The sequence below is a fragment of the Mesoplodon bidens genome (genome assembly GCF_964165515.1).
Source record: "Mesoplodon bidens genome assembly, chromosome: 4".
NCBI lineage: Eukaryota > Metazoa > Chordata > Mammalia > Artiodactyla > Ziphiidae > Mesoplodon > Mesoplodon bidens.
This window is the reverse complement of record NC_138160.1, coordinates 79,546,499-79,563,931: the sequence shown is the minus strand read 5'-3', so window position 1 is coordinate 79,563,931 and position 17,433 is coordinate 79,546,499. Positions and strand designations below refer to the sequence as shown.

The 17,433-nt window shown below is 39.6% G+C and overlaps 1 protein-coding gene across 8 annotated transcripts in view; it reads right to left on the bottom strand.

Annotated features, from left to right (window-relative positions):
* CAST (calpastatin) overlaps window positions 1-17,433 on the bottom strand; it is a 123,256-nt gene that overhangs the window by 5,413 nt on the left and 100,410 nt on the right. For 7 of the 8 annotated variants that reach the window (XM_081231844.1, XM_081231841.1, XM_081231843.1 and 4 more), the window contains 9 exons: window positions 17,303-17,386; window positions 14,981-15,022; window positions 14,736-14,807; window positions 13,523-13,621; window positions 11,551-11,658; window positions 10,161-10,253; window positions 8,455-8,499; window positions 7,937-8,029; window positions 6,521-6,592 (listed from right to left, as the gene is read on the bottom strand). In XM_081231844.1, coding sequence (XP_081087970.1) covers window positions 6,521-6,592; window positions 7,937-8,029; window positions 8,455-8,499; window positions 10,161-10,253; window positions 11,551-11,658; window positions 13,523-13,621; window positions 14,736-14,807; window positions 14,981-15,022; window positions 17,303-17,386 — 708 coding nt within the window. The remainder of the gene's footprint in view (window positions 1-6,520; window positions 6,593-7,936; window positions 8,030-8,454; window positions 8,500-10,160; window positions 10,254-11,550; window positions 11,659-13,522; window positions 13,622-14,735; window positions 14,808-14,980; window positions 15,023-17,302; window positions 17,387-17,433) is intronic. The other variant, XM_081231845.1, reaches the window with a different exon arrangement.

The following is a 17,433-nucleotide window of genomic DNA, read 5'->3' as shown; positions in this document are numbered from 1 at the left end:
GTTTATTTCTCCTTCTTATAGTTTGTTATTAGTGTCTAGAAAGAGTATCCTACACTTTTACTGAATTTGTTTATTAGTTCTAACAGTTTTTGGTGGAGTCTTTCAGGTTTTCTTTATATAATATGTCAGTTTTGCCAATAGTGACAGTTTTAGTTCTTCCTTTCCAGTTTGAATGCTTTTAATTTCTTTTTCTTGCCTAATTGCTGTGGCTAGGACTTCCAATACTATGTTGAATAAGTGGCAACAGTGGGTATCCTTGTCTTTTTCCTGATCTTAGAGAAAAAGTTTTCATGTTTTTACTGTTGAGTATGATGATAGCTGTGGGTTTGTTATGTATGGCCCTTATTATGATGAGGTATGTTCCCTCTATATCCACTTTGTAGAGAGTTTTTACCATAAATGGATGTGGGTTTTCAGATCTTTTTCTGCATCTATTGAGATAATCATATGATTTTTATCTTTCATTTTGTTAATGTGGCATATCATCACACTGACTGGCGAATGTTGAACCACCTTGCAGCCCTGGAATAAATCCTACTTGATCATGGTGTATGATCCTTCTAATGTACTGTCGAATTCAGTTTGCTAATATTTTGTTGAGGATTTTATACATATATTTTCATCAGGGATATTTGCCTGTAATTTTCTCTTCTGGTTCCCTGGCCTAGTTTTGGTAGCAGGATAATGGTGGCCTTGTAAAATGAGATTGGAAGTATTCCCTCCTTTTCTATTTTTGGAAAAGTTTGAGAAGGATTGGTTTTAAGTCTTCTTTAAATGTATGGTAGAATTCACCAGTGAAGCTCTCTGATCCCAGACTTTTGTTTGTTGGGAGGTTTATGATTACCGATTCAATCTCCTTATTAGTAATGGTCTTTTCATGTGTTCTATTTCTTCATGATCCAGTCTTGTTAGGTGTATGTTTCTTTCTTCAAGGTGTCCAATACTTGGTGTATAATTGTTCATAGCAGCCTCTTATGATCCTTTGTATTTCTGTGGTATCAGCTGTAACGTCTCCTTTTTCATTTGATTTTATCTGAGTCCTCTTTTTTTTTTTTTTTTCTGGTCAGCCTAGCTAAAGGTTCTCTGAACTTTATCTTTTCAAAAAAACAGCTCTTAGTTTTATTTATCTTTTCTATTGCCTTTTTAATCTCTGTCATCTACTTCTGTTCTGATTTTTGTTATTTCCTTTCCTTTACTGATTTTGGGCTTCATTTGTTATTATCTTCCAGTTCCTTGAGGTATAAAGTTAGGTTGTTTGAGATTTTTCTGATATCTTGAGGTAGGCATTTATCACTATAAACTTCCCTCCTAGAACTACTTCTTCTGGATCCCATAAATTTTGGTATATTGTGTTTTCATTTTCATTTGTCTCAAGGTATTTTTTAATTTCTTTTTTGATTTCTTCTTTAGCCCATTCATTGGTTGTTGAGTAGCATATTGTTTATGAAATCCACATGTTTGTGAATTTTCCAGTTTTCTTCTTATAATTGATTTCTAGTGTCATACCATTGTAGTAAAAAGGATGCCTGATATGATGTCAGTCTTCTTAAATTTATTAAGAGTTGTTTTGTGGCCTAACATGATATATCCTGGAGAATGTTCCATGTACATTTGAGGAAAATGTGTATTCTGTGGCTCTGCATCAAATGTTCTGTATATAGCTATTAAGTACAACTGCTATAACATGTCATTTAAGGCCAATGTTTCCTTATTGATTTTCTGTCTGGATGATCTATCAGTTGATGAAAATGGGGTATTAAAGTCCCCTACCATTTCTCCCCTTAGATCTGTTAATATTTGCTTTATATATTTAGACATTCCTATGTTGGGTACATAAATGTTTACAAATGTTAAATCCTCTTGTGCATCAACCCCTTTATCATTATTTAATGTTCTTTTTGTCTCTTATTACAGTTTTTGTTTTAAAGACTATGTTGTCTGATGTAAGTATATCTACCCCAGCTTTGTTTTGGTTTCCATATGCATGGAATATTTTTTCCATCTCTTCATTTTCAGTCTGTCCTTATATTTGAAGTGAGTTTCTTGTAGGCAGCATATAGACGGTCTTGCTTTTTTATCCCTTCTGCCACTCTTGTCTTTTGATTGAGGAATTTAGCCCATTTACTTTTAAAGTATTTATTAATAAGTATGTACTTATTGCCATTTTGTTAATTATTTTCTGGCTGTTCTATAGTTCCTTTGTTCCTTCTTGCTCTCTTTTGTGATTTGATCATTTTCTATAGTAGTATGCTTAGGTTCGTTTCTCTTTCTCTCTTGTGTATCTACTATAGGTTTTTACTTTGTGGTTACCATGAGGCTTCCATATAACAACTTAACATTTATATTTTAAGTCAATAACAAGTTATGTTTGAATTCTCTACATTTTTACTCCCCCACCCCCTATTTTATGTTTTTGATGTCCATTTTACATCTTTTAATCTTGTGTATCCCTTAATTAATTATTATAATTATAGTTATTTTTACTACTTTTGTCTTTTAACCTTCATACTAGCTTTGTAAGTGATTAATCCACCGGCTTTACATTAGATTATTCTGAATTTTACTGTATGTTAACCTTTACCAGTGAGATTTATACTTTGATATGTTTTCCTGTTACTAATTAGCACCCTTTCCAGTTTAAAGAAGTCTTTTTTAGTGGTGATGAACTCCTTTAGCTTTTGCTTACTGGAAAAACTTGTTCTTTCCTTCAATTCTGAATTACTTTTCCAAGAAGAGTATTCTTGGAAGTTTTTTCTTTCAGCACTTTGAATATATCATGACACTCTATGGCTTGCAAAGTTTCTGCTGAAAATCTGCTGGGAGTCTTGAGGGAGTTCCCTTGTACGTAAAAAGTTATTTTTCTCTTGGTTCACTTAAGTTTCTCTCCTTGTCTTTAACTTTTGATATTTTAATTGTAATGTGTCTTTGATATGGGTGTCTTTGGGTTCTTATTTGGAAGCCTCTGGGCTTCCTGGATATGGTTGTCTGTTGCCTTCCTCATGTTAGGGAAAGTTTTAGCCATTATTTCTTCAAATAAGTTCTTTGTCCCTTTCTCTCTCACTTCTCCTTCTGGGATTCCTGTAATGCAAATGGTCGTCTGTGTTGGTTTGTGTGATGTTGTCCCATAAGTCCTTTCAGCTATCTTTACTTTTTTTTTTTTCATTTTTTTCTTTTTGCTGCTTTGATTGGGTGAATCCCATTGCTTTGTCTTTGAGTTCACTGATCCTTTCTTCTGCTTCCTCTAGTCTGCTGTTAAACCCCTCTAGTGTGTTTCTCAGTTCAGTTATTGCATTTTTCAGCTCTGTGGCTTCTATTTGTTATTTCTTGTATTTTTCCTATCTCTTTGTTGAAGTTCTCACTGTGTTCATCCATTCCTTCCCCAAGTTTGGTGAGCAAATTTATGACTTATTTTGAACTCATCAGGTAAATCACTTCATTAAGATTTTTTTTTTTTTTTTCAGTACGCAGGCCTCTCACTGTTGTGGCCTTTCCCGTTGCAGAGCACAGGCTCTGGATGCACAGGCTCAGCAGCCACGGCTCACAGGACTAGCCACTCCGCGGCATGTGGGATCTTCCCGGACTGGGGCACGAACCCGTGTCCCCTGCATCGGCAGGTGGACTCTCAACCACTGCGCCACCAGGGAAGCCCTTCATTAAGATTTTTATCATGAAGTTTTAATCGTTTGGAACATACTCCTCTGTTTCTTCATTTTCCTTGGCTCTCTGTATTGGTTTCTGTGCATTAGATAAAACAACCACCTCTCCCAGTCTTAAAGGAGTGGCCTCATGTAGGAGATGAACCTTACTGTTAAACCCTGCCCTAACTCTTGATCGTCTCTCAAAACATTGTAAGTGTTCAAGCAGGCTATTTTATTTTCAGTGGTTCACAGTGGTTGAGGGTGTGCTAAGATCTGTCAGTGTCCCAAAGGGGAGAATCTCAGCACCTAGATTCAGGTTGAATGGAAACCAGTCCCTCAGGTAGCAGGTTTTAAAATATACAAATATATATAGTCTTGTAGGATGGACCACAAGCATAAGTCCTGCTGGCTACCAGAGCCAGGTGATCAGCAAGTGTCCTCTGGGTGGCAGTTACAAAAATTGGGCCTCTAGATGAGTGTATAAGCCCCCTTTCTGGGAGATGCTGGTGACCTGGAGCAAGGTGGAGAAACAGCACAAAGATGGTGAGCACCAGCTTACATTACCTAAGAGCACATCCACAGGTGTCTAGATGTGTGCCAAACCGGAAGCCTGCCCCTCAGGCCAAAGCTCCAGGACAAGCAAGTAGGCCTCTTACACAGAAAGACTGGGGGTATGTTTTAGTCTGCTGTCTGTGCAGTACTCTGGGGATGGTAGCTGGCCAAGAACTGTATCTCTGATTGCTTTGGGGTGGGCAGATGAGTCAGAGCTCACAAGCCCTTTAAGAACTGTTTCTCAGTTTGCTATAGACTTGTGGGTCTTCTGGACACAAGCTCCATTGGCTTTCAAAGCTAGATGTTTTGGGGGCTCATTACTCAGGTGGTCTTTAAGATTGGGTGCTGACGTGGGCTTCAATTTTTTTGATCTGCAGGGAGAAGCTCTGAGTTTTGAGTTCGTTCCTGACGGTCAGTTGCTGTGTTGGGGTGGAGTTTATGTTGAGACTGTGTCCCAGCCTCTCCTACCCTCTTTGATGCCAGCCTTCTCTCATTTGCCAGATAAATAGTAGTCACACGAATAATTTGGTTTTTTTTTTTTCCTAGAGGAAACTGTCACATATGCAGCTGTAGATCTGGTGTTTCCATGGGACAGGGTGAGGTGAGGATCTTCTTTACATCACCGTCTTGAACTGGAACTCACTATCTTGTTTTTTAAGAGTTTTGATTCAGCTGGACTATTGTTTTTAAACCTGTACATTTTATTTCTCATTATACTTGGGATCATAGTCATAACCATTTGAATCCTATGTTTTTAGAATTGGCGGGGACCTAGAAGTTTTCTAATCCAATTTCCATTCCTTCCCTGGCCACAGTTTCAGTAATTTTAATAGGAAACTTCCAAGTGTTGTGCTGAATTAATGCCCAACTCTAAGAAACCAGACCCTATAACTTCTACTCATTAGTCTTAGTTTTGCTTTCTAGAGCAACATGAAAAATTAGATACCACCTGGGAGGAAAGACTACTAGTATTTTTTATTTTTATTTTTTTTTGGTACTCAGGCCTCTCACTTTTGTGGCCTCCCCCGTTGCAGAGCACAGGCTCTGGACGTGCAGGCCCCGCGGCCATGGCTCACGGGCCCAGCTGCTCTGCGGCATGTGGGATCCTCCCGGACCGGGGCACGAACCCGTGTCCCCTGCATCGGCAGGCGGACTCTCAACCACTGTGCCACCAGGGAAGCCCAAGACTACTAGTATTTAATGTGAGTAGACTGAATCACAGAAACTAAGATCTTCTCAATTTCATATACTACTTCCATGTTCCAAGATCCATATAAACCACATTCCCTGGTGGTGTCACCTCCCTTGCCACACACACACACACGTATTTTAACATGTCTTAATTTGCTGGTTGTTATGATGAATAACATCATAATCAAGTTGTTGACATTTTTTCTTAATGATATATAACTGATGGTGATTTAGATTTGATGAAATATAGTATATGGATCTGTACTGTCAATGTTTATCCAAGTGGAAATGTGGAGTAGGAAGTGGCAGTCTGGGTTTTGGAGAGCTGAAGGTATAAAATAGATTCACCCATCCCAACATTCCCCGAAGTCTCAGTCCATTACAGCATCAACTCTGATGCCCAAGAGCATACCTGACAGATCACGTAAACTAAGGATTGATAAGGTACCAGCGATACAGCAACCAGCATGTCATTACTGTTCTCGGGCAGAGCTCAAGAAGAGGAAGCAGGGTCATAGAGACAAATCTTTCGAGGAGGTGAAGGGATGGAGGGAAATAGGGCTTTAGAAGTTATGAAAGAATTTGAATATGTTTGTACTACAAGGGAAAAGAATTGAGACAAAGATACCGGAGAGAGTTATTGACCTCCTGAGAGAAAGAAGGGGCTGCAGGCAAGAGGGGAGAGGGTTTGTTGGGAGGCAGGTAGGAAGGAGATCTTGGTTATTTTCTGCAAGGCAGCCTCAATTTTCTCTTTGAAGTAGAAGGCAAGGCTATCTGCACACAGTGAGGGAAAGTAGCTACAAGAGAGCATGAGGTTTGTGGGGTCTGATGAAGGGGAGAGGGCCTGCACTCATTCCAGACTAGCACAGCTGACAGTGGGACTTTGTGTGACAAGGGCTAGGAATGCAGGAAACTTCAATTGTGTTAAGAATGTTCACTCAGATTTCTAAAGTATCAGTTACTTTAAAAACTAAATGTCTCTAAAACTTCAATTTCTTTACCAAGACATGCTAGGGGATAGATAGTGTTTAAAACTTATTTTATTCTAAATAGATCCCAATCAGAAACTAAATGACTAGGGATACACCACTCAATGTAATTGCCAAGCTAATTTGTAGTCTATTTACTCTTCAGTTTACCGTTGCAGAATCCTTTGCTTTATCCCCATTCTTGGGTGCTTTGGAGCTGGAAGCAGTCTTCTTGTCTTTGTCCTAAAGCAAAGGAAATGTAATGAGGCTCTTGCTATCAACAGTCCATCTAGCAGTTAACTGCTGCTGCAATCAAATCAATCCAGACTATTCTTTTTAGTAGCCTGGAATCTCCAATTTAATTAAATAATGGAAAATTGAGTATTTTAGTCATGATTTTTCAAACAACAGTGAAAGTACACAGAGGTGTTCAAGGTGGCGGGTAAAAAGGATAAAAATGAGGAAAAGGTGAGTCACACTGATGCTCTGCCAATTTCCATGATGCCTGGTTCAGCCGGCCTGTATTTTGCTTACCAAAACAGCTTGTTTCTATCAGGATTGGTTTTTATGTGCCAACAGGACACTGTTTTCAGGGTTATGGAAGAGAATGTAACAACCAGAGAGAGCTGGGGCAGGTCACATACAAAAAGAAAGTCCATTCACCAGAAAGGCATTATTTATGAAGTTCCAGGAGTGAGAAATAGGATGCTGATGTGGTCTAGAAATTAAATCACCCAAGATGGGGAAGACTGACAATTCAGTGATTGATTGATTGGGGGATATGTTTAATAACAGCCAAAACAATAGCAAAGAGATGTGCAATTTTAATTCTTCTGAAATAACAATGAAGGGCACTCATTTCACTTTTCCCTCTATTTGATGGATTATGCATTTTTTCATTCGCTTTTGATCATGTTTTAAGCACCTGCTATGTACCAGGCATTTTGCTAACGCTGAGCACAGAGGTACCAGACACATCACTGCTGTATACAGCACGCAGCTCAGTGGTGTGATGCACATGTGACAGGTAACCCACAGTGCAGAGGGGGCACATAGGCAACATCCCTGATCTGCGAAGGGAGAAGCAGAAAGGGAAGCCTTCCAGGAGAAGCTGATGTTTGAATTGGGCCCTGAGAGGTGAGTAGGAGAGTCAGCCAGCTGCTCCGGGCAGAAAAGGGGAGGAAGCCCCAGAGAGCAAGGAGCATGGTATATAGCGAGGGAGTGCTCTCATTTTAAATGAACACAGATAAAGCATTACTGTTGTACAACAGTATAGTGTGGCAATCAAAAATGGTAGCTATGGAGATTATAAAGCAACATGGAAAACATTATGAAATAATGTTAAGCAGTGTATTATATGTGGACAATAAGTACAACTATGTAAAATATACATATGGAAAAAGGTAAGAAATATACCAAATAATAGTGTTTGTGGAGTAGCAGAACTGTAGAATTTTTTTCTTTTCAAGTTCTCAATGGCATTAACCAGTTTATTTTACAATATAAAATTATATATATGTATTATATACATGTGTGTGTATGTATACATAGACGTTCAAAGAAAGTCAATATGAAGAAGCACAGTACCTCTGCTGTGTTCTCTGAGGTTTCTGTAGTTGAGGGACAGCTGTCAAAGTCCCCTGAGAGGGCATCAATGGGGTCTTGGGCATCTGCAGTCTTCTGAGATTTTAACAGAAATAACCATCAGGGAAGAAGCACAAGGCAAAGATGCTACGTAGGACATTTCCCCACATCCCTGAAAATATGTTTGTTTAATATAAAACCTTGCTGACATTCTTTTCCTAACAGCCTAGTGTATTACAAAAGAGATATTAAAACAGGAAAATCTTGACAGCTCTATTTTCTTCTACTGTTTTATACAAGTTGCTTAGTATTCTCTGAGCTTTGATTTTCTAACCTGGAAAATGGAACTGCCTAGCTTGAATGGACTTGGGAAGACAGAAATAATACTCTTACACACATGCCTTGGCATCACACCAAGCACAAGGTAGGCATTCAGTGAATTTCAGATTTCTAAAATGTAAAAGTCGCAGCTAGAGTTTAAAAAAGTCTTTTTTATGGAAATACGCAGCTACGGTATTTACCTTTGATGCCTTGGGTTTCTTTGTAGGTGGCGTCGCTGATTTGCCCTTAGAAACAAAGCAGACTATCGGTTAAACAAATTTTTATAAAGGTTTACTTAGGTGTAGTCAGTATTTATATAATCTCTTATTCAGTGACTTGAAATGGAGTTCAGTCAGCCCCCTGCATCTGTGGATTCTGCATTGGCAGATTCAACCAACCGGCAGATCGAAAATATTTAGGGAAATAAAATTCTAGAAAGTTCCAAAAAGCAAAATTTGAATTTGCCACATGCTGGCAACTACTTACCTGGCACTTACATTGTATTAGGTATTCTAAGTAATCTAGAGATGATTTAGAGTATAGAGGAGAATGTGTGTAGGGTTACATGGAAATATTATGCCATTTTATATAAGGAACTTGAGCATCCTCAGACATTGGTATCTGGGGGTCCTGGAACTAATGCCCTGTGGACACCAAGGGACGACTGTATAGATTTGCACAACTGATAAACCTGTGTCCCTATTATTTCTTCACCAGCTTTGCTTAACGACTACCCTATAACTATTTCAATAGCCTTGGAGAAAATGCAAGGGTGAGTCTGTTCCTGGAAGTGAAAGAAACACTATTTTAGCAACTTTGTCATTGTATAATTCTAGTTAAAATGTTACAAAAAGTAACTTGTGTTTTTATGTTTTACTAATTTACTATATGCTTATCTACTATAGCTTATTACACTTGGAAAGGAATGGTCTGTAGATAGTTTTTTTCAGTGAGGATTACAAGGACAACTCATCAGGGATTTTTCCCATCTGCAAAGGCAAGGATACTAAATAATACATTTCCTAAAGAATACAGCAGAGTCACATGGGACTATCTAAGCAGGGAGGATCCTAGCAGGATGCACAGCTGCTACTGTGAATACTTGATACAAGCAAGGAGAACTGATTCCTGTAACAGAAGACACTGCAGCTGATAATATTCTATAAAACCACAGTCATCAAACCCCTCACATGCATCAGTACAGAAAGAGAAAGATGTAAGTTACACTTCCTTGTTTTTATTGGATGAACAGGCCTGGAAAGGGTTACTTAACATCTAATGGACTTGCATCTAAGAGCCAAATAGGAAGGGGTAGGGTACAGACCAGGTTGACCTAAGAGAAACTGGCTTCCATGTTAGAGACAAAGACAGAGACTTCTTGACAGAGTGCATTTGGATAGAGAAATAGGACTTGTGATTGGGAATATGGTTTTGTCTGTCTTCACTCTCAACAGCACAGGTGGTATTGTAGGAGAAGAAAGACAGCAGGTCTTGGAGGGGTCATATTTGCCCTATGAATTATTCCGGTACTAGCTCTTTTTCTGTTCTCCTTCAACAGAGAAACTCTGCTTCAGTCAAGATTACAAATATCATTCTTTTTATAGCCTTTTCTTGCAAGGAGAATTCATATATGTACATGCCACAGAATCACTGTTAAGCATCAGTGAGTGAATGAACATTATTCAACTCTCTGTGCCACAGTGCCCAGCACAGTAAACATCCAACAGTACTGGCTCAAATAAACATTAAACAGAATTCTAGACAGCCTGCTCAGTGGGGACAGATTAAAAGCATCAGTCATGTTGCATTTTTATGCTATCGTTACAGTGTACCTCCTATTCATGAGGTTTGAATCTCAAACACTTTGGAGCATATATCATCTAACCTAGACATTGACCTCATTTACCTCCTTGTCATCATCCAAGAGATGTTGATATTTAGGTGGGATGGTGTCATCCCTTTCTCCCAGCTTGTCTCTGTGTTCAGCTTTCACTTTTTCCTGTAAACATTGAACATATACAATTATGATTCAGTTCCGCCTTCACTTAGAGAGTACATTCTAAAATGCAGCATTCAGCATTTACTGGACTTTTCTGAGGCAAAAAAAAAATAGGGTCTCTTTTAAATTTGTAAGCGAGAGAACAACAATGTCAACAGACTTTCAGTTGATGGAAACAAGTAAACCCAGTGCTTCTGTTTGTCAATCCACACCTATTAATTTTCTACCTGTATTTTAAATGGAAATAAATGATTAAATAATTATCTTCAGAAACCATGGAAGGAGATAAAAACCCACGGTTATGAAATATCTTTCACTGTTTCACTTTTTAAATAACAAAATCAAGTTGCTGTACCTTGGCACTTAAGAGGTACTATTTACAACTTTGCCTCTTTATAAGGAGCCCTGAAGGGCCAGGACAGGAGCAAATCTGAAGGGACGTGCTGTTTGTTTGTGTTGCAGGTGAGCAAATACCTGCTGTTGAGTAAGCAGTACCCACCTCCCAGCATCCGTGCCTCAGTGGGACGTGGCTGGTCTCTCGGTCCTGGATTCAGGAACAGCTCCCCACCCCAGGGGTGGGGTACAGATTTAATTTTTCTGCATCATTAAAATTTCATTTTTCAATTACAGGTTGAGTTCACCTCGATATTCCTATGACAATGGTAGAATCAAGACCTAAGGATTCTTTGAAATGCCCTGTCTTTGAGACATAGATTTGTGTGGGACGTTACCTTTCTGGTTCCAAGCTAAATGGATTGTTAAGTACTGAATATTAAGTATAAATAAGTACACTTCTACATGTTGTACAAGATATATAGCGATAAGAGTCTGCGCCTTGTGGGCACCTCTGTGGTGCTGAACTCCTGGTCCAATGCAGTTAGTTTCGATAGCAGGGACGACTGCTAGGGAAGCCTCTGCCACTACATTTACAAAACTTGTGAACCTAAAAAATGCACATGTGTGCAACAGATATGTATGATAAACTTACTGCCAGATACAACCAAGAAAAAATGTGAGAAGAGAATAAAATTAACAAAGCAGGGCTGGCTTTTCCATCATCACAAAGTCTAGCCTCATGAACAGGATGTTTGCCTGAATCTGTGCCATAGCACAGACCTCAGAGAGGTAAGAGACACCACATACACCATGGAGTAGGAAAAAATTAGGCTGAAGTTATCCAACCATTCACTGACTCCAGGCGAAGTCAGAGCGGGTTTTCCCCTTTGTGTGGAGGGTAGGGTATTCTGTGCTATAATAACTTTCAATTTTCACTTATTAATGATTTGTTTTCTTTTACCTTGACTTTATCTTCTAGGGGTTTGTTCTCATCTGGATCAGGCTGTCTTTGCCCGAGACTGTCAGAAAGTTGATCCAGGGCATCGTCAAGTTCTTTGTCGTCACTCCGCTAAAAAGTAAATCTGAATCAGTCACTGGTTAGCCAAATCAGGTCACCTGTTGGAGTGCAGCCCCGACACTGCCACTAAGACTTCTATGAGCTTATGGGGTTGTCACCAGGGAGATGGGCAGGCGGGCAGAGGTGCTGGATTGGCGATCCTTGCTTGGTGCTCTTTCTCCCTCATCTTTCACTCTCAGCACTTGTCTGCACCTGTCTACCCCGCCCCACACCTGGATGTCTTTCTTTTCTAAGAAAATAGGTCCCTCCCTAAAAAGATGGAGTTCCTGGCCTGATTTTTCTAGAAAATATGTCTTATGATGCTTTCAATATATGTAACAGTATGTTCCCAGCAAAGTCACATCTCTTTGATTCCCAAGTGTATTCCTGTAAAGAAAGATTTATACCTAGTTTTAATGATATCTTCAAATAAAATATTAACTAACACTAGAAACTCTGATGGGAAAAGTGATGGGATAGGTGCCATTCTAAAACATACCTGTGAAAGGAAAAAAGGCTTTTGATTGTGGATGTTTATTAATAGCCTCAATCACAGGGGCCCCTAGAATCTGAGTATTAAGAATTGAAGTGTAGGGCTTCCCTGGTGGCGCAGTGGTTGAGAGTCCGCCTGCCGATGCAGGGGACACGGGTTCGTGCCCCGGTCCGGGAAGATCCCACATGCCGCAGAGCAGCTGGGCCCGTGAGCCATGGCCGCTGAGCCTGCACGTCCGGAGCCTGTGCTCCGCAACAGGAGAGGCCACAACAGTGAGAGGCCCACGTACCGCAAAAAAAAAAAAAAAAAAGGAAGTGTAAATGGCAGCCTTCCTTTCTGTTGCACAGGGACTTCTGTCATTGTGGGTGTGTGTACATACACAGACACACACATAGACACATGGAGAGAGGGCATTTTACTGGTTTTAAGTGCTTCATTAGAGCCCAGGATTATAGCAGCTAATGGTGGTGCTACCCATAGCTGGGTCTGGGCTTTGTCATTTGTGCCTCTGGATATTCTCAGATGATCCCACATTAACCCAACAGGATGAAAATTCACTCAGAATCTCAGAGTACAGCACTAAGTAAGCTTTGATGCTTCATCAAAAGGAAAGGAAGCATAGCTGACTTCACTAAAGCTACTTCATCTCCAACTAGCAAATGAGGCACCTCTTCTCAACCAAGGAGATGGGGATCTGGCTTAGGGCGATCTCTTTATCTTTTGATGTGCCATGGTCTCCTGGATAATGTATAATTTGGTACTGCAAAGAAAATCAAGGAAGTCTGGAAAAGCTTTGGTCCCACAGTCTTGCCTCAGAACATGTAAATAATTAACACAATATTGACCCTGAGGTTTTTCTATTACTAGCATGAAAATGACAAGTTTTTACTGGTGTGAATGGGAGGAAAACAATGCTATTCCATGAGGAGTTTGTGAATTTTGGGGGCAGAGAGAAGCTCAAACACTGAGCAATTCCTTAAAGTAAACTTGAGGTTAAATAATGAGTAGTATTTATAGCATGGATCAGGAAAAATATAAAGGAGGAGAACATCAATTATCAGGAAAGCTAAATAATTTTTAAAAATCTAATAATCTGAACATATACACAATGCACATTATTGTACTTCAATTCTAATAAAGCAACAATAATATTAAGCTCCTTCACTGTGTGTAAAATACTTTCACATACATTGTTTTATATATTTAATCATTTTAGATATTCTCTGTCATCTCCCTGTCTCACCAGTCTTACCTCTTCTGAAACAGAAGGTGCCTGTTCTTCCTAACAATTTTGTTGATTTTCATTTACTCTGAGGAGGAGTCCTATTTTGTTTCTCCTTTTTGTTGCTGCTGAAAAAAGTACTCATAAACTCTGTTGCTTACCGGAGTGTCTGGGGGTGGACCTGCAGAGTGGTTGGTTGGAGCTGGGGTTTGGGAAACCACTTCAGAAATGACAGCTGAAAGTTTAGCATCTTCAGATTGCTTTTGTAAGAAAACAAACAAACAAAAAGATTTTGACCAGTAATATGGTGTATACAAATTATGCCCACATACCATCTCTTAAATACAACACTCAGTATAGCTTTTTGATTGTTTTTCTCTTGATCCAAATGGAAGCACAGCAACACAGCATCTTAAGAGCTATTTTTGTTCTACGTCCTATTCCATACATTATTTTATACAATTTCCTATTCCCATTTATTATCCTAAACATTCAACAAGCTACTGATTTAGAGTACTGTAGTTTATACATTTCTTGTTGCACGTTTAGGTTGTTTGCAGTTTTCAGCTTTCTCCTCTGTAATTAATTGCTCTGAATAAGTTCTAGAAGTGGCTCTTTTTATGGTGCTAGCTATATTCTGCCAAGTGCCCTCTCAAAGTTGCTAGAAATTCACAGTGCCACAAGCAACAAATGGCCATGCCTGTCTCCCATGGCCTTGCTTGCCTAAATTAGAGATTTATCACATTTTAAATTCTGATCATGTATTAGGTATAAAATTATGTGCTACTATTGCTTTAATACTTGGTATATGGGATGAAGAAGCTTCAGTTGTATCATTTTTTTCTTAATGTTAAGTGGTATATTATTCTAGAATCTTTCTGAAATAATGATTTCTCATTTTAAAGAAACACTACATCTGTCATTTATGTTCATTTCTGGATTTCTTTCCCATTGGCCTGTGGCTTCGCTTTCTGAATCAGAACTGTATTTTTTGTCATTACTGTTAATAAATCCTGGTGTTTAGTTGGGTTAATCTTCCCTAAAAATACTGAAAAATGCTTTTTAGTATTTTTTCATATTTTTATGCATTTATTTTTCAAATGTATTGGACAACTCAATTTTAAATTCTCTTTTCATAGGTATACTTGATAGAGTGCATGCTCATTGGTTCAATTAGTTACACTGTCAAAAACATCCACTGTGCGGGACCAATATTTCAGATGGAACACATTTTTTATGGCTACAGTGGGTTGAGGGCCATTAATTTTGTGATTGTTTCCTCAGCTCCCACATCAGGTCCTAAGTCACAAGTTTCCATTTATTTCTGCTACCCTAAAAGTACGGAAATAAAACCAGGAATCTCAGAAGACTTACAAGAGATGAAGTGCTTGGGGGAATGGTGAAGTCGTTGGACAAAGCATCAAGGAGGAAGTCTTCACTCAAGGGCTGCAAAGAACCAGGAAATGTATCAACAAACACCACCTCATCAGCCTCCTCTTCAAAATGTTGTCACTGTTTATATGCTGATCAACTCATTCCACAGAAAAGCTATGCCCTCCCCGAATTAATCATCAGGGCCAAAGGAGAGAGATACACTCAGAGAAAACTGGCTTGCTTACTGGGAGTGGCTCCTTTGGCAGTAGTGGTTTTCCATCTTTATCCTATGCAGGGGGACAAAAACATGGCATTGAGTCATTTCACGTGTATCCTAAGTATGCACATTGTAAACATTATAAGAGGTCGACAGGTTACACCTGATGATATAGTACATTACAAATTTGATTCATCATTTCAGGAAATAGATTCTCTCACCAGGAAATATCCTCTGATTAGCTCATGTCAACAAACAGCTAGCACACATCGGGCATTCCCTAGGCACGGGGGCTGCAAACGGATTGAGCGTGGCTTGCCAACCTCAGAAGCCCACACTAGTGTAGGGGGAGTACGTGAGCAGTTAATGTAGTGCGTGGCACATGGGGCTGTGAGAGTGTGCACAGGACACTGAGGGAGCACGGGGATGAGACCCTCACCTGCCTGGGGAGTGGGCTTTGCACAAGTTGCCTCGAAAAAGCTGGTTAACTGTACAGGCAGCACATCCAACTAGTATGAATTACCTCTGCGCCAAGCCCTCTACTAAGCACCGGAATACCACAGAAAGTAGGACAGACAAATCCCTGCCCTCAGGGAGCTCACCCTGAGGCTCAGATGATGCCAACCTTCAAATGACTCTGAGTGCCACTTCTGAGTAACAGGACAAAATCGATAAAGCATTTGGGGCTCTTTAGTAAATGAAGATTTATAAATAAATGGTAAATCCCATGTATCTACACATGCAAAAATAAGTGCAAGATTCTCTCTTTAAACACACAGTTAACCCTTGGAAGACATGGGGGTTAGGGGCATGGACCTCCCAAGCAGTCAAAAATCTGTGTATAATTTATACTCGGCCCTCTGTATCTGTGGTTCTGCATCCATGAATTCAACCAACTGCAGAAGGTATAGTGCTGTAGTGTTACTACTGAAAAAAATCCAAATATAAGTGAACCCACACAATTCAAACCTGTGTTGCTCCAGGGTCAACCGTGTACTTCTGATAAACTGGTCAAGGTGTTTTTTGTTTTGTTAAAATTCAAGGAGATGCAATGGTTGAGAGTATCACCAGCTTCCCTTTTGACAAACTCCTTTACCCCCATTTCCACCTGCTCTGCACGTTCACATGTACCTTCTGACCACTGTTCAGTGAGGAGGGAAACAGCCTGAGGCTTGCTCTCCACCATCCCTTAGCTGCCAAGGCAGCACATTTCCGAAGTGACACATAGGAGCAGGGACGAGGGCACGTCTGCTCCACACTCAAACTGAGATCATCCCGTGTCTGGAAGGGGGAACCTGTGGTCTACCCTCAGGGAGCTAAGTCTACTGAAGAGGCCTGATGGGAGCAGAGCTGAAGAAGAACAACATAGGATTTAAACAAGAGATCGAGCCAGCACCTGGAAATGTTACAAAGCTACAGGTAAGTAACAATGGGCGGAATCAACAAGTTCAGAGAAGGATGAAACTACCGCAGAATAAAGCGGTCAGGAAAGCTAATCAGCTGCATTCTTAAAAACTGCTACTAACATTCAGCAAAAGGAGAGAGAAGGTAACCAGCCTCCTACTCTGAAGAGAGTTACGGGCACTTGACCAGCCTTTTTCAAATGTGACAGCTGCTTAAGGGCCACACAGTCTAAGAACCTTGCAAATGAACAAGCCGAAATGAATAGAAAGGCCATGGTTTCAACTGAATTGTGAAATGCAGAAAGGAAGCAGACTAAAGGTATCCAGAATAATAAACTTTCGATCAGGGAAAGCTCAGTATAGTTCCTGCCTTTGCTAAATAAATGGACTAGTACACCTGCATGCATTCGAGGAGCATCAATCTGATTTTCCTGCATTATTCATGAAGTGGCATATCTCTTAAGTAGCGGCCTCCCCCTTGTCACTTGGTCTGTACAAGCTACGTTCAAAATAAAAGAAATGGGTCAATTTATCACTCACTATATTCAGTGTCAAGTCGGCTCTCTTATTTGTCAACTTATATTTAAGGTTTGTAAATCTTTCCTCAGGAAGTGATTGTTGCTCATTTTGGTTTTCCTATCTGTATAAAGGTCTCCTAAGTTTTCTTTGCTTCTGGTAGTCTAACAAGCCACTTATTAGACAGGCAAAAATTAGGTAGTTAAGACATTATATTTCTTTCACCTGAGGGAGGAGTAAAAGGCCACTTAGGAATATTTTAGTTTCATAGCTGGTGTGCAAACAGGATATTAGTGAACTGATACTACTTGGTGTAGAAATACTAAGAAACATGATCTTTATATCCCAGGCCTGTTCGCATGTCCCTTTTTCATGTATATGAAATTCAATATAAATTAAAATAAATTAGAAAAAGATCCCAGCCTGTTTACCTTGACCTCTTCTAATCTATAATCAGGAGGAATTGTTTCTTCTTTTTCACCAAGTTTTTCACGATCTTCTTCTTTGGCTTTCTCCTGAATAAAAATTCAACCATTTTCAATGTTAATACATCTTTTTCTCA